Here is a 27877-nt window from a genome sequence, read left to right as displayed (position 1 = left end):
TTAGATGATGGGAAGATTGTTGGGCAATCAGAAGTCACCAAATGTAGAATTTCATCTGTAGGGAGAGGAGAGTTAAAGGATGAGGAAAGGGGCAGAATCGAGATTGGCTGCCTGTCGAGGGAAGAACTAGCTGCTTGATCAGGTGCTGCAATCTCAGTCATGGGTTCAATAACATGGGCCTGGTTTAGTTGGAAGTCCTCTCACCACGTCAAGGTACAGGCTGAGAGAATGATTGTTTATAATTGAGGCCTTTAACCCCCTACTCTTTGTAGTGATTGACCTGATGGGGCTTGGATAGGTGTAGCAATATGGTGATGACTCAACCCTGCTGTGTAATGGACTCCCGGGAGACTTATGCCATAATATATCCACAAATCTAGAACCTCCAGATATGCAAACACTAACTAGAAACCAATGTCCAATTCCATACCAACCCTAGCCTAATGTTAATTTGGAATTGGACACAAAAGATGAATGGTTAGGGAGAAGGCGTTAAGGACCAGTAAGCAAGTGGGCAATTTAACTGTCAATTGAGAATTTTACTTGCAATGAATACATCTTAATATGCAAATGTATGCATTTACAGCCAATTTGAGCAAGTTTAAAATATGTTATCAGCAAACAAATGGAATAATATACAAATATTTACATGCTTGTAAATGTTACTTAGAATATAAGACAAATACATATGCTATATACTTACCAACTTCGCAGCCAATGTCTGCAATAAAACACATCTTTATACAATACAACAGGTTATTTACAATAACATACAAGATGCAATGTAGTAAAATACCTACTGTCTTGAGGTGGAGAGCTGGCCAAGCAGTGAAAACAAGTGTGGGGGAAATGTCAGACAAAACCGATGGACGATGAACAGACAAATTCACTCACATTGACAAGATGTGACAACACGCATGAAAATACTTACTGCATCTCCTGGACGGGGAATGGAATTGGGACTGGGAAATGGTGCCATGTGCCCAGCCTGAAAACCAGTTCTGATGGTATCGTGCCATGGAACGTTCCTCATCTCTGCAGAGAGTAAGTGTTTGCAATAGCAAACAGCCCACTATGTGCCCCCTTCTACTGGACTGTCAGCCACTCTACAGTCAGAGGTCCCTGGAAAAGATGAGGGAGAGGTGAGTTGTAAGAAACTCTGGGGTGGTGTAACCACTGGAGTCATACACCACCACATACCTACCTGGCAGCGACGGTTACTTACTGTGACCCAGTGGTTAACCTTGATCGACTATCTGGACAAACCCCTGAGCCAGTGTTGGTACTGCTGACAGCATGGTGATGCCGCTCACTGTGAGGAGGCCTCCTAATTCTGGATGCTGCACCTACAAAAGAGCTTGAGCATTATCAATTGTAAAATTGTCTAACCAGGAGCGTGATGGAAGAATGACACACACACACAGAGAGCAGCTGGCCTTACCTGTCCCTGTTGGACACTAGTGATGCGAACCTCACTAGTGTCTTCTAGTCTGGACTTAACCGCCCCTGTTCCTCCAGTCTGATGCAAGCCACCTGGAAGACCATTTGACGGATTAGTGCAGTGTTATGAAGGGGAGATGTACTTTTCAACAGATTTTGAAAAGTATAGCCTACCTCAAGCTGGTCCCCTTCTGACTTAGAGCACAGAGAATCAGACTGATCCGAACTCACAGGCTCTGGTGGATGGGACACCTCCTGGATGGCTCGGACAGTTGACTGTCCTAAAGTCATTTGGAGAGATTTAAAAGGTACATTTTTATGAGCTCAGCATAACTACCATTTCTTGCTTTCTCAAATGTCAACCAAAGCTTAACATACTTTGTCTCATGGGCTTCACCGACATGTAGGGCGTCAGGGCTTTGTGGTCGACCGCCCAACTGGAGGTTTTTGGCTTCCACAGAGGTAACCGTTATGAAGAGAAATGTCAGTGTTAGGAAAACCAAAACTAGCTTCAGGTTATTTTGTGTGCAAATTCAAATAGTTATTATCTGAAAATTGTAAATATTTACTTTAATGAATGACGACCCCAGCTTGGAGCTAAGGAGCAGTGAGGTTTCCCAGGTCTTGCCTTCCTTTCGTCCGTCCTTCTTCCAAACCAAGTCTTTCGCTCTGCTTATCCTGTGCCTTCTTGATGTTCAGTCTCATCTTGATTGATAACAAATATATTTCATATTAAATGTCCAGCATGCATCTGTCAACACAGCCTCCTTCTCCTTAGTGAAAATCACCCTCCTGTGTGGCTGGCCATTCCTTCCCCCATAGGTACATGTGATTGCCTAACAAGTTTGAAGACGAGTTGTTGAAATACTAATTTCTAAGTAAAGTTGAGTACAAATGTGCGAAACCGCAACATTCAAACGAGGCTACAAAGGAAACTAATGGGACTGTGTTGACTTCAAAATTGGGGGATGTGAACTAGGTTTCTATATTCAAGTGTTGATTGACATGGTAATGGCTCTATAGTATTGGAGAAAAGTTGAGAACTGACCCTCCATTACATTGTGACGTGTCATGCCGTAACATACAGCACACATCAAGCAAATATTTCTCTTACAATCTCTCCACCAGGTGTAGCACTTCTCTCATCCTTTAAAAACAAGAAATGGACAGTGACTGGGGTAAGGGGGATGGTCATTTTTTGCGTCATAGCATGCGATGTTTATTCTCAAAGCTGCGGTTTACTTCTAAGATCACTTTAGCACCACCCTAAACCCGACTCAAATTCGACAAACTTTCAAATAGGTATGTAATGACATTATATAAAGTCTTTACATTTTAGAGGCGATAAGGTGATAAGTTGGACAGATCGAGTGGGGGGAAAAAAGCAATTTCTCTCCTTCTCACTATCACGCATTAGTTTCTCTTCCCCACCCGGCAATTTTATAAAGACCCGACGGGGCTCATTGCCTTGAGTCCTGCAGAAACAGGCAGTGTGGGGGCCATGTAATTGATTCTGTTGGAAAGGGGAGAAATTGTGCTTTACAATGCTATTGACATTACAGTTGATCTGGAAGTATTACGCTTTTGGGGCAATAAAATAAGGTTCATTGTACGGACCAAGGCAATGTACAAAAGTGAGTTTACGTGACTTCACCCAGTTGGAAAGATGAATCTCCACGAGGGATGCCATTTAAAGTGCAAGCTACTATAATACGAACAGAAAGTGGCTAGCAAGCCAACATAGCCAGACAGATGTTTAGTTATTTAGCTGAGGTAAATAAGTAACTAGCAATGTCAATATAGTCTATTTAAAAACCGCTTGTAATTTTGTGCGGACTGATCGAGGGCTTCTGAGGTGAAGTAGAACCTCCTTCCTTCGCGACCGCTATGAGGTAACCAAGCAACCAGCATAGCAACGGACGCTTTGGTTCATTATGTAATCCAGTCAGAATGCTGCAATTTCTTGGAACAGATTTGAACTCATCGAATCCCATTGTGACATTTGGCCAGGGGACATTATTTGGCATGACCGGCCCGAAGGGGAAAGCTGGTGTTGTCATTCCAAAATAAATTTCATGAAATTATCGTAGACTTATCAGTGGTGAGTGTTTACTAGCCTCACTACTGTGGGCTGTTCGGGAGGAGATGCTCTTATCCTCCATGGACTTTAGTGTCCCAAAACTTTTTTGAATTAGTGCTACAGGATGAAAATTTGTTTGAAAAAGCTAGCCTTAGCTTTCCTGACTGAGTATATCGGTTCCTGACTTCCCTGAAAAGTTGCATATCGTGGGGGCTAGAGCCATGCTAATGCATAACGCCACAGGATGTTTTTGTGCTTGTCAAGTCAGGAATCAACCAAGGGCTATATCTCTTAGTTCTACATTATTATTTTGAATGGGGCATGCGTATTTACGATTGCAAAAGAGTAATCAGGCATCCACTACTGACGGGATGAGGTCAATATCCTTCCAGGATACCCGGGCCAGGTTGATTAGAAAGGTCTACTCACTGAACTGTTTTAAAGTGAGGGGTGGTCGTTTGACTGCGGCCCCATTACGCAGGCAAAAGCTGCGAAAGCTGAGATCTTGGTTGAAGACAGCAAAGGTGTATTTAGATGGAAAGTTGGTCAGGATGATGCCCATGGTTACGGATTTAGGGTTGTACCTGGTAGGTTCCTTAATAATTTGTGAGATTGAGGGAATCTAGCTTAGATTGTAGGATGACCCGGGTGTTAAGCATATTCCAGTTTAGGTGACCAACATTATGAACTCTGAAGATAGATGGGGGGGCAATCAATTCACATATGGTGTCCAGGACACAACTGGGGGCTGAAGGGGGTCTATAACAAGCGGCAATGGTGGGAGACATGTTTCTAGAAAGGTGGAATTTTAAAAGTAGAAGCTCAAATTGTTTGGGCACAGCCCTGGATAGTATGACAGAACTCTGCAGGCTATCTCTGCAGTAGATTGCAACTCTGCCCCCTTTGGCAGTTATCTTGTCGGAAGATGTTACAGTTCAGGATTTTTGTGGCCTTTCTAAGCCATGATTCAGACACGGCCAGGAGGGTTGGCGGAGGTGTGCTAAAGCTATTCCGTAGCTAACTGGAGACACAGCGATTCTTGGTGGAGGCCGGGGAAAGCAGATGGGCATCCGGCGACGTTGTAATGGAACAGCCTGTTGAAACCACCTCTGATGGTTACGTCAAGCAGACCAGTCGTGGTGGATCGGCGGGGCTCCGTGTCGTCAGTAAAAGGGTCCAAGCCAGTTGGCAAAGAGGTATTGTAGCCCAAGAATTGGCTGGTGGACCTCTTTGGCTAGCCGAGAGATGGGCCTAGCTCGTGGCTAACTGGTACTTGCTTCGGGACAGACGTTAGCCAGGAGTAGCCACTCGGATAGCAGCTAGCTAGCTGTGACGATCCAGTTTAGAGGTGTGTGTCTGTCTCATTGTGGCCAAAATAGGATCTGGGGAGTGCCTTTTGGATGTTTGGCATTTCAGCAAGCTACCTAAAAGTGATTCCTGAGTGTAGCTGCTATGCCACTTGCAATATTTTAACACAAGGGTTACATAGAGAGCATGACAAACATAGTTACACTCTATTTTAGCTAAGACTTGTGACATGTTAATGGTTGGTTTGAGTGCAGGAAGTTAAGTGTGGTAAAAACAGTTATTGCCTTTGTTCAGACTAACTGATTCTTTCAGTTTTTTTTACCATGGTCCTTGGGATACACAGCGAGCAAGCATTTTATTCCTGCCCAGCAGTAACACTTTAATTTCAATGGATCGAGGCCTTGATTAATTGATTCAGGTGTGTTCATACTGTGTTGGAACAAAATCTGGCACACCCTGTGGGCCCCAAGACCAAGATTGATTAAAACTGCTCTGAGTGATGGGCAATAAATCTCCCCCTGCAAGGACCGGTGTAGATGCATGCCTTTGTTCCAGCCAAGCAGTTACTATTCTACTAATCACAACCAAATTCTTGATTGAAGATTATTTGAATTAGGTGCTTTGCTGCTTGGCTAGAACAGAAGTCTGCACACACACCAGCCCTTACAGGGTAAGACTGTCCTGTCCACCCCAGTTCTAAGTGGATCAGTTATTTCAGTGGGGGGGGCGCAAGTTTTCATTTCAAAACATTCTTCAAACCTAACTTCTTAACGATGCCTCGCTCTCCTCACAGGGTGACGGTTACGTCAGGCGGTCCATTCTAAATAACAACGACGAGCACATGACTCACTACTACAGTGACGCACGGACCATGTACGAGGTATTCCTCCGAGGCATGCGGGTGTCCAGTGAGTACTCAACCACAATATTTTTGGGGGTATATATTTTTTTTTAAACATTTTTATTTAGTTGAGTTATAGACACAAATGACAACAGGCATGCAGAAATGGACAAATACTCTTACAAATAAGCAACTGTATTAGTAAATCAATATTTTGATAGTTCATTTGAATAATATGCAGTTGAGGGGGAGATATACAGTTGAAGTCGGAAGTTTACATACACCTTAGTCAAATACATTTAAACTTTTTTCACAATTCCTGACATTTTAATCCTAGTAAAAATTCCGTCTTAGGTCAGTTAGGATCACCACGTTATTTTAAGAATGAGAAATGTCAGAATAATAGAATTATAGATTTCAATGTTATTTCATCACATTCCCAGTGGGTCAGAAGTTTACATGCACTCAATTAGTATTTGGTAGCATTGCCTTAAACAATTTAAACTTTAATGTTTCAGGTAGTATTCCGCAAGCTTCCTACAATAATTTGGGTGAATTTTGGCCCATTCCTCCTGACAGTGCTGGTGTAACTGAGTCAGGTTTGTGGCCTCCAAGCTCGCACATGCTTTTTCAGTTCCGACCAAATTTTCAATAGGATTGAGGTCAGGGCTTTGTGAGGGCCACTCCAATATCTTGACTTTGTTGTCCTTAAGCCATTTTGCCACAACTTTGGAAGTATGCTTGGGGTCATTGTCCATTTGGAAGACCCATTTGCGACCAAGCTTTAACTTGTCTTGAGATGTTGCTTCAAATATATCCACAATTTTCCGTCCTCATGATGCCATCTAGTTTGAAGTGCACCGGTCCCTCGCGCACAAAGCACCCCCACAACCTGATGCTGCCACCCCTGTGCTTCACGGTTGGGATGGTGTTCTTCAGCTTGCAAGCATCCCCCTTTTTACTCCAAACCATAACGATGGTCATTATGGTCAAACAGTTCTATTTTTGTTTCATCAGACTAGAGGACGCTTCTCAAAGAAGTACGATCTTTGTCCCCATGTGCAGTCGCAAACCGTAGACTGGATTTTTTTATGGCGGTTTTGGAGCAGTGGCTTCCTCCTTGCTGAGAGGACTTTCAGGTTATGTCGATATAGGACTCGTTTTACTGTGGATATAGATACTTTTGTACCGGTTTCCTCCAGCATCTTCCCAAGGTCCTTTGCTGCTGTTCTGGGATTGATTTGCACATTTCGCACCAAAGTACGTTCATCTCTAGGAGACAGAACATGTCTCCTTCCTGAGTGGTATGACGGCTGCGTGGTCCATTAATGTTTATACTTTCGTACTTGTTAGTACAGATTTATGTCGTACCTTCATGTGCTTGGAAATTGCTCCCAATGATGAACCAGATTGTGGAGGTCTACAATTTTTTTCTGATGGTACTGGTGCCCATTTTATATAGCCTCATTGTCTTTATTTTATTTCTTACTGATTTATTTTGATTTTTTCCCATGATGTCAAGCAAAGAGGCACGGAGTTTGAAGGTAGGCCTTGAAATACAACCACAGGTACACCTCCAATTGACTCAAATGATGTCAATTAGCCTATCAGAAGCTTCTAAAGTCATGACATCATTTTCTGGAGTTTTCCAAGCTGTTTAAAGGCAGTCAACTTAGTGTATGTAAACTTCTGACCCACTGGAATTGTGATACTGTGAAATAATCTGTCTAAACAATTGTTGGAAAATTACTTGTGTCATGCACAAAGTTGATGTCCTAACAGACTATAGTTTGTTAACAGGAAATTTGTGGAGTGGTTGAAAAACAAGTTAATGACTCTACCCTCAGTGTATGTGCACTTCCGACTTCAACTGTATGTGCAGTACGCTGATGCAAATAGTGTGTGTGTGTATATATATATATATATATATATTGCAAAAACGAGGGAACCACCACATACCATATTATACACTTATCATACCTTTAACCTCTTGATACTCCCCATCCGGGATCGTGAATAAAGCCTCAGGCTCATTAACATAACGCAACGTTAACGATTTCTGAAAATCGCAAATAAAATGAAAATAATGCGCCTGCTCTCAAGCTTAGCCTTTTCTTAACACTGTCATCTCAGATTTTCAAAATATGCTTTTGAACCATAGCAAATCACTAATTTGTGTAAGAGTATGCTAAGCTAGCTTAGCATTTTGAGTAGCATTTAGCACGCAACATTTTCACAAAAACCAGAACCAAATAAATAAAATCATTTACCTTTTGAAGAGCTTTGGATGTTTTCAATGAGGAGACTCAGTTACATAGCAAATGTTCAGTTTTTCCTGAAAGAATCTTTGTGTAGGAGAAATCGCTCCGTTTTGTACATCACATTTGGCCACCGAAACAAACCAAAAATTTAGTCACCAAAACGTCAAACTTTTTCCGAATTAACTCCATAATATCGACCGAAACATGGCAAACAATGTTTAGAATCAATCCTCAAGGTGTTTTTTCACATATCTCTTCATTGATATGCAGTTCGTGGAAGCCTGCTTTCCCCTCAGAATCGCATGGAAAAATACCAGCAGCTGAAAGACGCACCAATTTCGACGGAGGACACCGGGCGGACACCTGGAAAATGTAGTCTCTTATGGTCAATCTTCCAATGATATGCCTACAAATGTCACAATGCTGCAGACACCTTGGAGAAACGACAGAAAGGGCAGGCTCATTCCTCTCGCATTCACAGCCATATAAGGAGACAATGGAAAATGGAGCCTCAAAAATCCTGCTGGTTTCCTGGATGCCGTTTCATCTTGGTTTTGCCTGTAGCTCCCGTTCTAGGGCACCCACAGAGAATATCTTTGCAGTTCTGGAAACGTCAGTGTTTTCTTTCCAAAGCTATCAATTATATGCATAGTCGAGCATCTTTTTGTGACAAAATATTGCGCTTAAAACGGGCATGTCTTTTTATCCAAAAATGAAATAGCGCCCCCATAGCATCAAGAGGTTAAAGGTAGAGTTTCAGGCTTTCTTACAACTTTGTCTGCATCATGCTATACTTTCTAGCAGCACACTATTGGGATGTGTACTTTGTTATCTGCAAAATAGGTCGGCAGGTATGCACCAAAGTTTGTAACCAGACCTGGGTTCAAATACTATTTGAAATCTTTCACATACTTTTAGCCTTTGCTTTTGTCTGTCTGGAGTTCCAGATGGAAGGCTTTGCACATGTGCAAATTGGTCCCATTGCACCAGGCAAGCTCAATCAAGCACAGACAAAGTATTGAAATAATTTCAAATAAGTATTTTAACCCGGTCTAGTTGTAACTGACTTGTGGTTTATCATCAAATCAATGTGTATTGGTTGCGTACACAGATTTGCATGTTATCGCAGGTGCAGCAAAATGCTTATGTTTTGAGGGGTAACACTGGAGTAATATTTAGCAATACACACATCTACAAATTCTAAAACTTTCATATTAAGTTGTGAGAAGAATATTGTTTAAGGACCATGGTTTTCCGTTAGTAAGCATGTAGAGAACCGCAGAGTTTATCACCAGGGCATTGTCTTTTACTTTCCAGTTGATAGGCCCTGTCTAGGATCAAGAGAACCCAACCAGCCTTACAAGTGGCTGTCATACCGAGAGGTGAGCTATACTACAAATTTTTGGTTTCGATGGAAAAGGTAGTTCCAGTTGGTTTCTCTTTGAGCAACGGACTTTAGACATTTTACAGCTTATTTTGTTAATTCGTTCGTTTTTCAGTCAGTTTTTTTTAGCAATTAACTGACTTGGATATATGCCATCAACAAATGAGCGATGTGCCAATTTTTATATTTTTTTTACCTTTTTGAAATTCATATCAATGAATTCCCTCAAACTGGTATGGTTGTTCAAATGGGGGAAAAGCTGAGCTGCTTTGCTATTTGTTTTGTGAAGGTGGCAGACAAAGCTGAGTGCATTGGCTCGGCTCTTCTCCACAGAGGGCACTCCCAGACTGGAGACAAGCATATCGGCATCTTTTCCCAGAACAGGCCAGAGGTAAGAGGAATTGAGTAGCAGCAATTCTTCTTTCTCGCCCTCTTTCTTACACTCTTGCTTTCACTTGTGCACACATCCCATCTTACATTCACTGGCTGCATCTGAATACCTGTACTTGTGTATACTAAAATAAAGTTTAGTATGTAATATTTCAAAAATGTACTAAGCTTTTTGACTAGGATCTAGTATGAATTTCCAGGATGTCTAATTTTGTCTTATCTGAATTTGCTCCACACTATTGAGAGCGCATGGTCTTTTCAGACCCAGGTGTGTTTGACAACAGCTTCTAGTCTAAGGTGACAACTCAGTGTTGATTTGTTGTTTACGGGATACATATTTACTAAACTGTCAGATAAATAGTATGGATTGTACATAATGTATATACTTTAGCAAGAATGATTTCGGACCCGGCATGAATTTGACCCCCCCATACTGATGTTATCCTTGTCCTCTCCTACAGTGGACCATTTCAGAGCTGGCCTGTTACACATACTCCCTGGTGTGTGTACCACTGTATGACACGCTAGGCCTCGAGGCCATTGAATACATCATCGACCAAGGTATGTCACAGGGCAACCACAAACGCCATTTGGAACAAGGTCACACTAGTGCGGCCTGATATCCAAAATCGACCACTAGACTTTTCCATAGAAATAGAATTGCTAGAACAGGAAAAGCCCCTTAGATTATGGCAATTTTACTCATGGGTACCACACTGAAGATTCTATATTACGGCAGTTATTTTGAGCTGAATGGGTTGGAGAGATGCAAGTACTATGGTAGAAGTTCCAATTCAGAAAGCAAGGTGCGGCTATTACCATAGATTGTACACCTATTGAATCCTTCCAGATCTACACGGTATACTAAGGGGCTACAGTAGCTACATTCCACACTGGCAAACGTATCTGTCTTAGCTTCCTCACCAGCTGTGGAATGAACTAGTATCAAGCAGCAGACACGGCGGCCCTCAAAGATTTGTTCATGATATAGAACTTATCATTTGAACATAAGTTTATAAAGCACTGAATGTAAAATAAATGTAATCTGCATTAACTGTCATTTAGATGACAAGTCACAGTTGTCACTGTTGTAGGCATTCTACAAAAACATGACATTTATGTGTAACTAAGTACATTTCTCAGGACAAAAGACAGGACTATACCTCACACCATTACGACCGTCACAGAGCATTCAAAAATAACAGCTGACCATAAGACAAATAACCTAGTGCCATCCCATGTTTTCAGCCGCCATCTCTACGGTGATCTGTGACTTGGTGGACAAAGTGCGGCTCATCCTGGACTGCGTGAGCGGCAAGGAGCACACATTGAAGACAATCGTGCTCATGGAGGCCTTCGACAAGGAGCTTGTGGCCCGCGGACAGCAGAGCGGCATCGAGATCCTTAGCCTGAAGGATGTGGAGGTAAGCTCGGTAGACGCGTTTTAGCAAAGGCTCTTATCCAGAGGCTCATAGATCAAAATGAGCACTCTGCTCAAACACGCTGGTTTTCTCAATGTTCTTTAGTTTTATTTGATTATGCTTATCCCAGCGAGCTAATGTTTCAATGCGGGGAAAATGAAACTGAATTATGTGTCGTGATTTCTTTATGGTTTCTTTGTCACCCTCAGGCTGTTGGCAAAGCCCACCACCACCAGCCATTAGTAAGTAGGACTGCACAAAGCCATATTGCGATTAATTCAAAGAGTGGTGATTTTGATGAATCCCAAAGAAACAAGTAATAGGTTATTATTCTGTCTTTACGTTATTTGTTTGAGTATCTGATATGTCTGTACTGTTAAATGAACATGCTACTAGATTTTAAATCTCTTTGTGGTCTGCTATAGCCCCCAACACCAGATGACCTGGCACTCATCTGCTTCACTAGTGGAACCACAGGTGTGTGTGGTGTGCATTAATTCTGCTTTCATGTCATTACTCTGTATTTCACAATGTAGATATCCCACATTAAAACGAATGTATTTTATAAGGCCCCTATGTTTTTACACTGCTGCTACTCGCTGTTTATTATCTATGCATAGTCACTTTACTCCTACCTACGTACAAATGACCTCGTCAGCACATTCACTTGGTACTGGTACCCACTGTATATAGCCTCATTATTGTTTATTTTATTTATTTAGTACATTTTCTTAATTCTATTTATTGAACTGCATTGTTGGTTTAAGGGCTTGTAAGTAAGCATTTCACAGTAAGGTCTAAACCTGTTGTATTCAGCGCATGTGACAAATAAAATAATTGATTTGAGATACCTGTCCTGAAACCCCATAGAGTAAGCAATGCAGAGTTAGAAGCACAGTGGCCAGAAACTCCTTGGAAGGCAGGAACAGGAAGAAACTTAGAGGAACAAGGCTTTGAGGGGTGGCCTGTCCTCTTCTGACTGTACCGGGTAGAGATTTAACAGTACCATTTAAGGCCAGGTTACAAAAAAAAAAATCTGTTCATAGAGGACCAGCAGGATCAGAACATAACCATAATGGCTATAGATGGTTCAAACACTTCAAGATGCTAAGGTCTGGGATTTCAAAGTTTCAAAGTAGGGAGAGTAGACATTGTAAAAGTATGAACAGTCTTACTGGAAAGCAACACAGTAGAAAAAAATAGGCCAGTACACTGACATGTGTCGTGTAATACATTTAATACAAATAGTATGATAGTCAAGTGTGACGTAACACACTGTGTATATGCAAGCATGATCAGGAGGATGTGTGTTTACACTTGGACCCTCGTGACAAGAATGATCCAGTTGATGAAAAACGGTACTAATCCATTGTGTGTTTCCATGAATGGAGATTCCCACACGTTAATTACTGACTCTTTTATTAGTGATATTGCGTACTGGAAATATGATGCATCTAACCATCAAGATTTAATAAACGGTCACTTGTTTTCTTTTACTCCCAGGAAACCCAAAGGGTGGAATGCTTACACATGGCAATGTTATCGCCAATTGTGCTGCTTTCATTAAGATAACAGAGGTAAACTAACCACCCTTTCGATTAATTTGTTCCCTGAATGGCGTATCACAGGTAATGTAAGCATTGGGAATATCAAAAAATATAGGCATCATGACACGTGATTTGCATGACAACATATTTGAAATTTGGCCACTGCATATTCTCACAGAAGGCAGATTGCATACTGTTTGTTCTCATGAAAAGCCTTGTTTTGGGCATTGGGATACTAGTTTAACAACCGAGAGATTCCCAAAGTTCTCCAAACCAACGCTCCTTAGTCTGCAATCTTCTTAGTTACAGAACTAACAAGAGAATCTGAGCGAGGTGTGTAAACGCAATAACAAGCAGCTGACACATATAAAAACAACAAATCAAGTTTTGTGCTTGAGTATTGTCTATGGCTGCCCAATTCTGATATTTTGCCAACATGGTCTTTTGACCAATCAGATCACATATTTCACCCATGTTATCTTAACATTTGCCTCTGCCTTAGATGGGCAAGTAAAACAGAATGTGGACTTATTATGGGCGGTTGGTACCCTGGTGGTTAGAGCATTGGGTAATCGAAAGGTTGCTAGATAGAATCCCCGAGCTCACAAGGTAAAAATGTTCTGCCCCTGAACAGTGCAGCACTGTTCCCAGGCTATCATTGTAAATAAGAATTTGTTCTTAACTGACTTGCCTAGTTAAATCAAGGTTAAAAAAAAGATTATGCTTAGTGTCATGTTAATATGTACTGTTGTATTTCACACTGTATAAAGCTGCTATTTTCCAAGCCTTGCCACCGCCCTGCTAAATGCCCTTTAAAATCAAGCCAGTTATTTGTTTTCTTGCTTTTGTTCCTCAATCTTTGACTTTCTTGTCTGTTCCCTCTCTTCCTTTTATCCATTCCATGTATTTTTCCACCCAGTGTCTACTCCAAGCATACTCGAGCACATCCTTAGTGCTGGGCTTATCTCCTTCCTACCATTGGCCCACATGTTTGAGGTAATGCAATGCCGTGTGTGTGTCTTCCACAGGTACACTGCATGCTGAACCTCCACGACGTTCACATGTCCTACCTACCTCTAGCACACATGTTTGAGAGGGTGGTGGAGGTATGTACTGATAGAATGAGAAGCAGGAACCCCTCGTTTCATTTCACCCTTGTTAATACTAAGACAGTCTTTTTTTGACAGGGGGGACAAAAAAATGCCCCATGCGACAGTGTTATATCGGTCTGCTCATACAGGACTAGTGAAGGCCCAGTGCACAACTTTTGTATGAAAGAAAAGAAACATGCAAAATTATTTTTTTAGGGTGTGCTTTAGGATATATACATATTGTGTATTTGACCTTAAAGCGGCAATCAGCAGTATAAACAATAACAAAGCAGTCTCCCCACCCCTGGTTCTGTAAAAAGCTGAGGGATGGGGCTGTAGAAATTGAATCGTTCTCAAATTCATAGATTACTATGGATGTAACGATTGATCATCCGTGATATCAACATTATACGTTTAGCCTCGTTTTGTGGCTATTGTACATTTTCTTTGTTTACAGAGTAAAACAAGCTTATATTTTGGGTTCTGATGGGGGTATGATAGTTGGACTAAGCTCATCAGGCATAAGTTATATTCTTCGTGTGTACCATTTTTTGGACTTAAAAAAATATATATTTAAAAAAAATGGATGTAGCAATTTTAAATTGCCCCTGTTTAATACATATGTCATACTTGGGCTTAGCTTGATTTAGTTTTCATGGAACCAATGGAATAGTCACAAAAGTGCGAACTCTAAGCAAAATCACCTAAAATATATTGAACGTATTTGACACCTGTACTTGGCAGTTAACGGACACTCTTCGTCTGCCTCCCCCTCACACCACCTCTGTTCTCCAGGGAGTGATCCTGGTGCACGGTGCCCGGATTGGCTACTTTCAGGGGGACATCCGGCTCCTGATGGATGACCTGAAAACCCTGCAGCCCACAGTCTTCCCTGTCGTCCCCCGCCTGCTCAACCGCATGTTTGACAAGGTCAGATATACTGTAGACCCTGAGGAATGTTTTCAACAATATGACCATATCACTTAGTACCGGTAGCTGGATTTATTTGAATTAGACATGCACAAAAGACGAATACAAAAAATTCTTAGAACAGTTGTACATGTGTATCGAAACCTTATTTAAAGCATGGGTGGGTGTGGGCAAAGGTTTGTAAATCAAGATGCTTCAAAAACAATTTAAAGGTGTGTTGGACTGAATTTAACTACAGATTTCAAATAGCTCAGTGGCCTAGATATGTTGTTGAATACTTTCTTCTTTGGAGAAGGGGCGGCTTTTTTTTTATTTATTTTTTTATTTAACCAGGCAAGTCAGTTAAGAACAAATTCTTATTTTCAATGACGGCCTGGGAACAGTGGGTTAACTGCCCGTTCAGGGGCAGAACGACAGATTTGTACCTTGTCAGCTCGGGGGTTTGAACTTGCAACCTTCCGGTTACTAGTCCAACGCTCTAACCACTAGGCTACCCTGCCGCCTGCCGTATGTAGCCCAGAGGTCAGACAGGCGGACCAGTAGCCGGACAGTCGCTGGTTCAAATCCTGGGCTGGGCAATAAAAGAGCAAACTGAACTGTCAACCAACGAGCTGCTGCTTTACAGATTGTAGCTACCCATCCACTCCAGTCTTGCCCTTGACTGAGGCACAAGGTTGGGAGCAGGGTAAGAGACAAATATCCTTTGCAAGATGGACAAATAAGATATTTTTCTGTCTCTCCTTCATAGATCTTCGGACAGGCCAACACGCCACTGAAGAGGTGGCTGCTGGTTTTTGCCTCCAGGAGGAAGCTTGCGGAGATGATGAATGGTGTGGTCAGGAAGGACAGCTTGTGGGACAAGCTCATCTTCCAAAAAGTCCAGGTACCTATGGATAGGAACCAGATCGTGCTAGAAAGGACAATGTTGACTTTAATATTGCGACTTAGATGAATTAAGTTTAGGTTTCAGGTTCTGGGTGAGGGTTAAGGTTAGGGTGTTTTTAATTTTGTTAGGATTGTGGGTATTGTAAAGACTAGGGTTAATGGTAAAACCAATTGGTGGTAAGAAAGTGCCACACATTAGCATTTGGCAAATTTGTATGAAGTATTATAATGGAACCCTTAACTTATTGATGGGGGGGGGGGTGGAATGCACATGCAAAATTACAAGTGGTCTGCGGTTGAGTCCTGTTGTACGTACTGCCACATTATCTAAAACAACATTGGATGCGGCTTATGGCAGAGAAATTGACATTAAATTCTCTGGCAACACCTCTGGTGGACATTCCTGCAGTCAGCATGCCAATTGCACACACCCTCAACTGCATATTTTAGTGGCCTTTTGGCCTCAGCACAAGGTGCACATGTGTAATGATTATGCTGTTTAATCCGATTCTTGATATGCCACACCTGTCAGGTGGATGAATTATCTTGGCGAAGGAGAAATGCTCACTAAAAGGGGTGTAAACAAATTTTTGCACAACTTGAGAGCAAAGCTTTTTGTGAGTATGGAACATTTCTGGGGCGACGACAAGGTCGAATCATGACGTCGGTGTTCTTCAGGTTGGAGCTCTAGAAAGATGCCAGTTCCCGACTTGAAATTCCGAGTTGGATTACCGTTCAAAACTTATTTTCCCAGCGGAGCCTTATTTTTTAGACTTCCCAGTTGTCTTGAACTCACTGAAGTCTAAGATTTCCGAGTGCGCCAGAAGTCCTGCTGGATTGACAGCATGGCCCATGTTGAATGTTTATCCTTTTAAGCTTGGAAAAGAGACCCTTAATTTGGAGAGACCCTGCAGATTTGGACCACACCCACTCCACTGAATAGCAGGCTAGTGATTGCTTTGCAATGCTTTCAGTTAGCCACTGAGTTGTGTAATGTTTATGGCCAATGAGCACTGATAGGTGTTTATTTATAATTTCTCTTCCTATAAATGGATTTCCCAGTAGATTGTCAACTTGATTCATGATGACTGCAAGTTAAGATTGTGAAACTTTGTTGACATGATCAGTCCAATCAAAGCTACGGTAAATATAATGTGAATTTTATCTGTGGCTTATGACCTTGAGCCGCCATGGATGGGCACTTTTAATGTAACTCTATGGCAGCACCCAAGGGTGCTTGATCACTCCCTGTAGATTTTGAGGTGACGCAGTGTCCCTGTCAGTGACAGAACACTGAGCCAATCACGTCGCAACTAGAGAACATTACCAACCCCTTCACTCCATATTTTCCGCTGGCTGCCCCACCACCACAGAAAGCACTGTGCAAGGCTGAAATACCTGCATTTTGGAGCTGCCTTAAGAAAGCAAAAAAGAGACCATGTTTGTATGCGGCTTTATTAACTCAATGATTTAAAAAAAAAAAAAAAAAAATTTAAAGTTTGCGAACAGATGTGACGTATTAATGTAAAACAGGCAACGTTAAAAGAACTGGTGGGGTACAAAATGGGTCGCCACTGTTCTTTATGAAGGTTAATCAACTCACTGGTTTGAGACCAGAAAATCAACCAAAAATGGCACTGCTAATTATTTAATAAATGTAAATTCATAATTTCTTTCTAGTTTAATTTCAGGCTGGAGTATTTATTTTTCATTAATTTACCAAAAATATATGAAAGAATTACTCAAGACACGCGACCCACTCAACCTCCCTCAACCCAAATTTGAGAATCGCTGGTCTATTGTGTGAGGTACAACCGTGGCTGTCAATAACGTCTTTTCTCCTTTGTGCTCTCCAGAACAGTCTTGGGGGTCGTGTGAGGCTGATGATCACAGGAGCGGCCCCAGTTTCTCCAACCGTCCTGACGTTCCTTCGTGCCGCACTTGGCTGCCAGGTGAGACTGCCCATCATTGATTTACAAATTTAAATGACAGGTGAACAAAAGGATAAACTCTAGTTCAATTCTTCCACCAATCCATTGCTTCTAAATGTGTGGGGAAGAGTGCACAAATGCCCCCTTTCTCAGAGAATTTGGATGCAGAGCCTGGTTGCATTCTAATTCTTTAACCTTCTAAAGAGGTGTGCACTCATTCACTCCCCCTAATGCATTTAAAAGCATTGGATTGGTACAAGCATGGCTGGAAGGAATTTCCCCCATATCAACACACTAGTCCTTTCCTTTAAACTCCTTTAGGGGGAGTTTACAGGCGCACTCTTTGGGAGAAAGGTATTGAATCAGAATGTAGCCTGTTTCATACCCTAGAGAAGTAGCTCCCTCTTTTGACACTTCCTGTTTGTTCAATCATGTTCTTTCTATCAGTCAAAACAATCACTTCATGCTTTGGAATCAACCTCCTACCCAACCAGCCTGCTGTGGTGCCGAAGATAGATAATACTAGCATCAGAAACACAAGTTACTCCATTACAGTGCTTTCAAATCAATGTCTGGTGCTTCTACTTGACAGTTTTACGAAGGCTATGGTCAGACTGAGTGCACAGCTGGGTGTACCATGTCTGTGCCTGGGGACTGGACAGCAGGTAATACACACATTCAAGCGTTACCGACACATTCAATTACTACATCACACAACGCATACCACCACATGCTTAATCCAACAAGCAAGTCACACATGGCTCTACACCCTCTCCACTGATTATAGTCCACCCCTATTACTAGCCTGTTCAACCTCTCATGTCGTCTGAGATCCCCAAAGATTGGAAAGCAGCTGCGGTCATCCCCCTCTTCAAAGGGGGGGGACACTCTTGACCCAAACTGCTACAGACTTATATCATCTATCCAACCATGCCTTTCTAAGGTCTTTGAAAGCCAAGTCAACAAACAGATTACTGACCATTTCGAATCTCACCATACCTTCTCTGCTATGCAATCTGGTTTCAGAGCTGGTCATGGGTGCACATCAGCCACGCTCAAGGTCCTAAACGATATCTTAACCGCCATCGATAAACATTACTGTGCAGCCGTGTTCATTGATCTGACCAAGGCTTTCGACTCTGTCAATCACCACATCCTCATCGGCAGACCCTACAGCCTTGGTTTCTCAAATGATTGCCTCGCCTGGTTCACCAACTACTTCTCTGATAGAGTTCAGTGTGTCAAATCGGAGGGTCTGCTGTCCGGACCTCTGGCAGTCTCTATGGGGGTGCCACAGGGTTCAATTCTTGGACCGACTCTATTCTCTGTATACATCAATGAGGTTGCTCTTGGTGCTGGTGATTCTCTGATCCACCTCTATGCATACGACACCATTCTGTATACTTCTGGCCCTCCTTTGGACACTGTGTTAACAACCCTCCAGGCAAGCTTCAATACCATACAACTCTCCTTCCGTGGCCTCCAATTGCTCTTAAATACAAGTAACAACTAAATGCATGCTCTTTAACCGATTGCTGCCCGCCTGTCCAACATCACTACTCTGGACGGCTCTGACTTAGAATACGTGGACAACTACAACTACTTAGGTGTCTGGTTAGACTGTAAACTCTCCTTCCAGACCCATATCAAACATCTCCAATCCAAATTTAAATCTAGAATTGGCTTCCTATTTCGCAACAAAGCATCCTTCACTCATGCTGCCAAACATACCCTTGTGAAAATGACCATCCTACCAATCCTCGACTTTGGTGATGTCATTTACAAAATAGCCTCCAATACCCTACTCAACAAATTGGATGCAGTCTATCACAGTGCAATCCGTTTTGTCACCAAAGCCCCATATACTACCCACCATTGCGACCTGTATGCTCTCGTTGGCTGGCCCTCGCTTCATATACATTGCCAAACCCACTGGCTCCATGTCATCTACAAGACCCTGCTAGGTAAATTCCCCCCTATCTCAGCTCGCTGGTCACCATAGCATCTCCCACCTGTAGCACACGCTCCAGCAGGTATATCTCTCTAGTCACCCCCAAAACCAATTCTTTCTTTGGCTGCCTCTCCTTCCAGTTCTCTGCTGCCAATGACTGGAACGAACTACAAACATCCCTGAAACTGGAAACGCTTATCTCCCTCACTAGCTTTAAGCACCAACTGTCAGCAGCTCACAGATTACTGCACCTGTACATAGCCCACCTATATTTTAGCCCAAACAACTCACATCGTAAATAAACTTGTTTATACTGTATTATTGACTGTTTGCTTTACTCCATGTGTAACTCTGTTGTATGTGTCGGACTGCTTTGCTTTATCCTGGCCAGGTCGCAATTGTAAATGAGAACTTGTTCTCAACTTGCCTACCTGGTTAAATAAAGGTGAAATAAATTATACAAGAACAGTTTTACTTCTGTCTTGTGGCTCACTGGAATGTTCATGAAACCTTATGAGACCATGTTGGCATTATGAAAGAACAAAGTGTTACTGAAATGTGACAACTCATCTCTTTCTGCCCAGGTCATGTGGGGGCTCCACTGCCCTGCAACTATGTAAAGCTGGCAGACGTGACTGAGATGAACTACTTTGCTGCCAATGGGGAAGGAGAGGTGAGGTGTAAAGACCATTGGAAGTCCCACCTTGGTTTCTTGTGTGCCTTTGATTGGGACAGCCAGTCTCAAATTGCTCCCTGTCCCTCCCCCTTGGCCCTAACCAGTCGATGTTAGCATATCTGAAGGGTCTGAATGGGTATAATCACTATAGTGGTAAAGCTTCCACCTTACTGATCTGCAAACATTGAAAGATAAGGGCCAAGTGCAGGCTTTAATGCATGCGGTAAAGAGATGTTTGGAGTTTGACCAAAACAATGTAAACACCATGGAAATTCCACACATGGGTCCCCCCTGGTGGGGATAGAGCCAGAATGTCCTCATTGCCACCCATCAAAATTAGCCTATCAACTCCAATACATGTTCACGTCATTGTCACCAATCATCAAATGTATTTATATAGGCCTTCTTACATCAGCTGATATCTGTGCTGTACAGAAACCCAGCCTAAAACCCCAAACGGCAAGCAATGCTGGTGTAGAAGCACAGTGGCTAGGAAACTCCCTAGAGAGGAACTAGGCTATGGGGGGGGGGGGGGGCGGGCAGTCCTCTTCTGGCTGTTCCGGGTGGCGATTATAACAGAACATGGCCAAGATATTCAAATGACCATAAATGACCGGCATGGTCAAATAATAATAATCACAGTAGTTGTCAAGGGTGCAACAAGTTAGCATCTCAGAAGTAAATATCAGTTGGCTTTTCATAGCTTATCATTAAGAGTATCTCTACCGCTCCTGCTGTCTCTAGAGTTGAAAACAGCAGGTCTGGGACAGGTAGCACATCCGGTGAACAGGTCAGCGTTCCATAGCCGCAGGCAGAACAGTTGAAACTGGAGCAGCAGCACGGCCAGGTGGACGTGGGACAGCAAGGAGTCATAATGCCAGGTAGTCCTGAGGCATGGTCCTAGGGCTCAGGTACTCCGCAAAAGAGTATTAGAGAGCATACTTAAATTCACACTGGACACCGGATAAGACAGGAGAAGTACTCCAGATATAACAGACTGACCCTTGCCCCCAACACAAACTACTGCAGCATACTGGCGGCTGAGACAGGAGGGGTCAGGAGACACTAGCCCCAATCAACTGCATTACACTTAAAAACAACTTCAAATATCACCATCGATTTCTATATGGTTAGGTATGCTACTAGCTTATCCGAACTTATCCAAGTTAGCAAACACACTATTTATACAAATGTCTGTGGACACCCCTTCAAATGAGTGGATTCAGCTATTTCGGTCACACCCATTGCTAACATGTGTATGAAATCAAGCACACAGCCATGCAATCTCCATACCTAAACATTGGCAGTAGAATGGCCTTACTGAAGAGCTCTGACTTTCAACTTGGCACCGTCATAGGATGCCACCTTTCCAACAAGTCAGTTCGTAAAACGTCTGACCTGCTTAAGCTCCCCCAGTCAACTGTAAGTGCTATTATTGTGAAGTGGAAATGCCTAGTGGCAACAGCTCAGCCGTGACGTGGTAGGCCACACAAGCTCACAGATCGGGACCGCCGTAGTGAGTCTCTCCTCAGTTGCAACCCTCACTACCGAGTTCCAAGCTGCCTCCGGAAGCAACATCAGCACAAGAACTGTTCGTCAGGAGCTTCATGAAATGGGTTTCTATGGCTGTGCCGCCGCACACAAGCCTAAGGTCACAACGCGCAATGCCTAGTGTTGGCTGGAGTGGTGTAAAGCTCACCGCCATTGGACTAGGGAGCAGTGGAAACTCTCTCTGGAGTGCTGAATCACACTTCCATCTGGCAGTCCCGAAGGACGAATTTGGGTTTGGCAAATGTCAGGAGAACGTGAGGAAAAGTGGTCTGGGGCTGTTTCATGGTTCTGGCTAATACCCCTTAGATCCAATGCTTGGGGTCATTGTCCATTTGAAAGACACATTTGCAACCAAGCTTTCACTTCCTGACTGATACCTTGAGCTGTTGCTTCAAATATATCCACATAATTGGCCTTCCTCATCATACCATCTATTTTGTGAAGTGCACCAGCCCCTCCTGCAGCAAAGCACCCCCACAACATGATGCTGCCACCCACGTGCTTCACTATTTAACTAAGTTAACTTTCTTATTTACAATGACGGCCTACCCTGCTCAAACCCGGACAACGCTGGGCCATTTGTGCGTTGGCCTAAGGGACTCCCAATAACGTCCGGATGTGATACAGCCTTTAATCAAACCAAGGACTGTAGTGATGCCTCTTGCACTGAGATGCAGTGCCTTAGACCACTGCACCACTCGGGAGCTTGCTTTGATACTTCACAATTTAATCAATAGCCTTTGAGGAGGTGGGTGTGTAGCCTGGTCTCATGTTTATTTGTGTATAAAATTCTGCTTCTTCGCAGGTGTGTGTAAAAGGACCAAACGTATTCAAGGGCTACCTGAATGACCCGGAGAAGACGAAGGAGGCCTTGGATCAAGATGGCTGGCTCCACACGGGAGACATTGGGAAGTGGCTGCCTGTAAGTACTGTCAACTCTACATTCAGCCACCTGTTTCTCAATTCTGGTATTTTTTTTTTTTTATTAGGCTTGATGTTGACTTGATTAGTTGAATCACGTGTTAGTGCTAGGACAAAAACAAAAATGTGCACCTCTTTCGGTCCCCAGGACCAAGATTGGGAAACACTGAGCTAGCCTATAAGGCAGCGTTTATCAATTGTCCTATGGTGGGGCTTTCAGTGACAATTGTTGTGCCAGAACGTTCACCACACATGAGGTGGTGAGGTGAAATATTCCAATTAGGAATGAGGGGATGATTAGGTGGCTATGATGGAATGGGGCCAGGTTGGGAATTTAGCCATGACAATGGGGCTAACACCTCTACTCATACGGTAATTGCAGTGGGATTTTTAATGACCAGAGGGTCAGGACACCGTTTATCGTCCCATCTGAAAGACGGCACACTATGCAGGGCAATGTCCCCTTCACTGCCCTGGGACATCGGATCTCCTTAGCGCTTCAACACCACTGCCAGCAGCATCTGGTATCCCATCCAAGGATCAATCAGAACTGACCCTGCTTAGATGATGACATGGGTACCAGGCAAAAGAGCAGACACTGGTCCACCCCTGCTATTGGGCCTCAATATATGACTAAGAGTAGGAAAGTAGTAATGGGGCTAAATCTGATGTAGTTGATCACTACAGAGTTAAGTTGGTTTACTCTACTTTCAGAATGGCATTCTGAAGATTGTGGACAGGAAGAAGCACATCTTCAAGCTGGCTCAAGGAGAGTACGTTGCCCCGGAGAAGGTCGAGAACATCTACAGCCGGAGCGACCCGGTGGCCCAGATCTTTGTCCATGGCGATAGCTTGCAGGTGTGTGACAAACCAAATACTTTCTATTGAAGCACTTTGTTTGTGGTTGGGTATGTACGTGCATAACGTTTGTGGTTGTATTCACCATTTAACTGAAACTTGTTTGGGTTAAACTTATGACTTTCATGTATAAGCCACTGCTTGTAAATGTTGATACATTTGTAAATTAGTATAAATGGTTATGAATTGTAAAAACATAAATGTTTGACAATGTCTTGTTTGGCACAGGCATGCCTGGTGGGCATTGTGGTGCCTGATCCAGACTTCTTACCAGGATGGGCAAAGAAAAAGGGCATCGAGGGTTCTTATTTGGAGATGTGCGCAAGCAAGGTTAGCTAGCTTCAATGTTATGGCAGATTTACCATCAACTAACAGTGTATTCAGTGGCTAATTTCCACACTCTTAAACTTCAAGTGTTGTCCTCAGAAAAATGTCACTGAAGCTTGCAGAGCCTCTACAGTAACTCATTGACCAAACACACCAAGACAGTTGTGAAGAGGGCACAACAATGCCTTTTCCCCCTCAGGAGACTGAAAAGATTCAGTATGGGTCCCCAGATCCTCAACGTTCTACAGCTGCACCATTGAGAACCCTGACCGATTGCATCACTGCCTGGTATGGCAAATGTTTGGCATCCGACCATAAGGCGCTACAGAGTGTAGTGCATACGGCCCAGTACATCACTGGGGCCCAAGCTTCCTGCCATCCAGCAGCATACGACCCTGCATACCACTGCTGGATTGCTTCTGAAGCTAAGCAGGGTTGGCCCTGGTCAGTCCCTGGATGGGAGACCAGATGCTGCTGGAAGTGGTGTTGGAGGGCCAGTAGGAGGCACTCTTTCCGCTGGTCTAAAAAAATATCCCAATGCCCTGTGTTGGGTGCCGTCTTTCGGATGGGACGTTAAACGGGTGTCCTGACTCTGAGGTCATTAAAGATCCCATGGGACTTATCGTAAGAGTAGGGGTGTTAACCCCAGTGTCCTGGTTAAATTCCCAGTCTGGCCCTCAAACCATCACGGTCAGCTAATAATCCCCAGTTTACAATTGGCTTATTATTCCCCCTCTCCCCTGTAACTATTCCCCAGGTCTTTGCTGCAAATGAGAATGTGTTCTCCGTCAACTTACCTGGTAAAATAACAGATAAATAAATAAATAAATCCAGGACCTATATACGAGGCGGTGTCAGAGGAAGGCCCAACAAATTGTCAGACTCCAATCACCCAAGTCATACTGTTCTCTCTGCTACCTCATGGCAAGCGATACCGGAGTGCCAAGTGTAGGTCCAAGAGGCTCCTTAACAGCTTCTACCCCCAAGCTATAAGACTGCTAAACAATTCATCAAATGGCCACCTGGACTATTTACATTGACCCCCCCCCCCCCCCCTGTTTTACACCGCTGCTACTCGCTGTTTATTATCTATGCATAATCACTTTACCCCAACCTACATGTACAAATTACCTCAACTAACTTGTATCCCTGCACATTGACTCGGTACCGGTAACCCCTGTATATAGCCACATTACTGTTATTTTGGTTTATGTAGTAAATATTTTCTTAACTCTATTTCTTGAACTGCATTGTTGGTTAAGGGCTTGTAAGTAAGTGTTTCACGGTAAGGTCTACACCTGTTGTATTTGGCGCATTCGACAAATACAATTTGATTTGGAGTGTAAAGCCTTAGAATAAAGCAATGTATTGGACATGCTAGCGTGGATATCGGAACAAGGCCAATCTCATCTCAAACACATCAGTTTTTGTTTGTACTGAAAGTGTCCAAGAAAATGGGACTGCTGACATGCACATTTTTTGGGGGGATTGTATTAACAATAGACTAATGAACAAAATACTTCAAGATAGTTTGAGTGAACTATCCCTTTTAAGTACAGCCATTAAGATGAATTGTCTAAAGTGCCTGTCTTTCTAGGAGTTGAAAAATGCCATTCTGGAGGACATTCTGAGGCTGGGGAAAGAAGGGGGGCTGAAGTCTTTTGAGCAGGTAAGGCATCCTTCCTAAAGCTCCACACTCTCCTTAGGCACCATTTAGACAAGATAAAATTCACAAGCGATGTTGGTACCAAAATGTGCATGATTATAATGTTGCCTCTAGTCCAGAGTACTCTTGGATAAAAAAACAACTACATTTGCATCCCAATGTGGGACACTGCTTGTTAAATAAACGCTAATTGCATAATTAGCGGAATAATGAAGAACATACTCTCTGTCCTGTGCAGGTGAGAGATATCTCGCTGCACACGGAGATGTTCTCTGTCCAGAACGGCCTCCTGACGCCCACGCTCAAGGCCAAGAGGACCGACCTCCGCAGTCACTTCCAAGAGCAGATTGACCTGCTCTATGCGAAGATCAAGATGTGAACCCCCGGTTGAGGGGAAAGGGAAGCAGAGGGTGACGATCATTTGGAAACCATAGCCCGCTCCACTTGAATGTAATGCTCCTCGGATGTGACGATTGACGACGGTTGTGCCCACCCCTTGTCTACTGTGACAGTGTCTTTGGTCCCCTTGCGAGGGAGGGAGATGGTTGTTAGAGGCCTAGACCGGGATTTGTACAAATGCAGGTAGACCCATGCACTGCGATAAGGCTTTTTCTTTTCTTTTCAGACGTTCATAGCACGCTGTGTTTACGGCAAACATGATCATGTCAGCACAAACACTTTTAGAAGTAAATTGCAGTGCACAGGTTGTTTATCTACATTTGTTTATATCTAGGCCGTAGTGAAAGAGGGAGAGATTCATGCCTTACTGTCCATGTGACGCTCTGTGTCAACCATTCCTGTCATCCATTTCAAGTGCCTATCGAGTCGTCTGTTTGGAGTTTCTCGACCATCTCGCGGTCGGTAATCCCTCAATTGTCAGTTTCAATTAACTCATTTTTACTAATCATCTCAATTCTGACAAACTTTAGATTATTTTTGTTACGTTAATACCACACCCATGCAGATGTTTCAGTATCACCCTTGTTCAACTTGAGAAATACAGTAGCTATTTAATGTTTGTCTCTTAATTTGATATTTAATATCATTGAATGTTACTGTAAGTAGTGTCTGTAATAAGGGGGGGGGGAATCATGAGGACATCAATGGGTCATGGTTGATACAGGAAGTGCCATATTTTCTTTTTCTCTGCATTCCCTTTAACTGCATACCAACATTGTACTGTCAGAAGGCCGAGTCTGAACAGTTCCAGATCTATTTTACACATGACAAGTAAGAAGACATCCATTCAGAAAGGTGTTATGATTTTCTGAACCGCTAATGGTACAAAAGCCTGGCAAAGGAAACAAGCCTCCCACACAGCAGGGATAAAAGACTAGGTTGTGTGTGTTCGTTCTGGTATTGCACATGCAAAGTGCCACTGTTTTCTGCTCTTACACAGAAACATTTATTCCGTAAGTGTCCTTAAAACTACAGTGGCCTCAATGTGCCAAAATGCACAAGCTGGTACCTGTCCTATCCACAGAACTTAGTCCTGTCGGCCAATTGGAACCTGGGTCGTAATTCTGAAGGCAACAATCAGTAGCCAGCTGCCCAACTCCGATTCTCTTTCCGAAATGTGCACTCATACACCCAATTATTCCTTTTGTGTAAGAAATGATGCAATGTCTCTAGCTAGCCCATGCTTACACATCCACATTCAAATGTTTTCAAATGGAGGTGGTAAAACTGACCTTTGTCCAATTGAACTGCACACTCACCATCCATTTGAAGATGTTTCCTCCCATTTGATGCCTAATGAAGGATACCCTGGAGAATGATCAGGTTAAGCTGGTTTAGACCAGTACCAAGCCATGGCTCACTGGCCCCTTGCAAGCTTACTTTTGTGTACAAAAATAGTGATTTGTGTTAGGCCTAACCAACCATTTACCTCTATATAAGGAACCACATTATAGACATTTGTCTCCTTTGCAATCTAGCAAGGGTCCTTTTGTGAATTCAGGTTATTTAACAATGAATTAAGTGCTCATGATACACATTGACCTGTTTTGTTAACATTGTTCTGTACTGGGTTTCTGCTTGGATCACATTATCGAGACACCATCACAGATGGCCAATACTAGGAACTTGACCTCTCTTTAAATCGACTTAACCGTGTTGGGTTTCGATGTGTTTTGTACAGGAGTAGAAACCATACCTTTTCATTTACTTGACTGTACCAAATAAACACTTTGTCCCTGCTCTCTCTGATTCATCTTTTTTTTGTATATGGACTTTCTTTGATGTACGCAATACGGTAACTGATTTAAGTCATCACAAAAACGTTAAACTTTAAGATGCATGGTTTTATTTAGATTCCCATTAGCTTTTGTAGAAGCATCTGCTACTCTTCCTGGGGTCCACAAAAATACCAGACAGTAACACTGATAGACAAGGACAGTCAAACGAAATACAACACAA

General features: G+C 42.9%; 1 protein-coding gene across 3 annotated transcripts in view; it reads left to right on the top strand.

Annotated features, from left to right (window-relative positions):
* Positions 1 to 27660, top strand: part of LOC135507825 (long-chain-fatty-acid--CoA ligase 1-like) — a 50607-nt gene extending 22947 nt beyond the window's left edge. For all 3 annotated transcript variants that reach the window (XM_064927505.1, XM_064927504.1, XM_064927506.1), the window contains exons 3-21: positions 5622 to 5736; positions 9248 to 9312; positions 9604 to 9705; positions 10166 to 10265; positions 10953 to 11128; positions 11335 to 11367; positions 11551 to 11602; positions 12629 to 12702; positions 13701 to 13778; positions 14559 to 14693; positions 15442 to 15576; positions 17435 to 17530; positions 18102 to 18174; positions 20045 to 20133; positions 22493 to 22609; positions 23323 to 23466; positions 23695 to 23796; positions 25391 to 25462; positions 25698 to 27660. In XM_064927505.1, coding sequence (XP_064783577.1) covers positions 5622 to 5736; positions 9248 to 9312; positions 9604 to 9705; positions 10166 to 10265; positions 10953 to 11128; positions 11335 to 11367; positions 11551 to 11602; positions 12629 to 12702; positions 13701 to 13778; positions 14559 to 14693; positions 15442 to 15576; positions 17435 to 17530; positions 18102 to 18174; positions 20045 to 20133; positions 22493 to 22609; positions 23323 to 23466; positions 23695 to 23796; positions 25391 to 25462; positions 25698 to 25838 — 1899 coding nt within the window. In that variant the 3' untranslated portion in view covers positions 25839 to 27660. The remainder of the gene's footprint in view (positions 1 to 5621; positions 5737 to 9247; positions 9313 to 9603; positions 9706 to 10165; positions 10266 to 10952; positions 11129 to 11334; positions 11368 to 11550; positions 11603 to 12628; positions 12703 to 13700; positions 13779 to 14558; positions 14694 to 15441; positions 15577 to 17434; positions 17531 to 18101; positions 18175 to 20044; positions 20134 to 22492; positions 22610 to 23322; positions 23467 to 23694; positions 23797 to 25390; positions 25463 to 25697) is intronic.
* The last annotated feature ends 217 nt before the right edge of the window (positions 27661 to 27877 follow it).

Source organism: Oncorhynchus masou, chromosome 21 (genome assembly GCF_036934945.1).
Source record: "Oncorhynchus masou masou isolate Uvic2021 chromosome 21, UVic_Omas_1.1, whole genome shotgun sequence".
Classification (NCBI taxonomy): Eukaryota; Metazoa; Chordata; class Actinopteri; order Salmoniformes; family Salmonidae; genus Oncorhynchus; species Oncorhynchus masou.
Note: the sequence above shows the minus strand (reverse complement) of the source record. Positions and strands in the feature narration are given on the sequence as shown.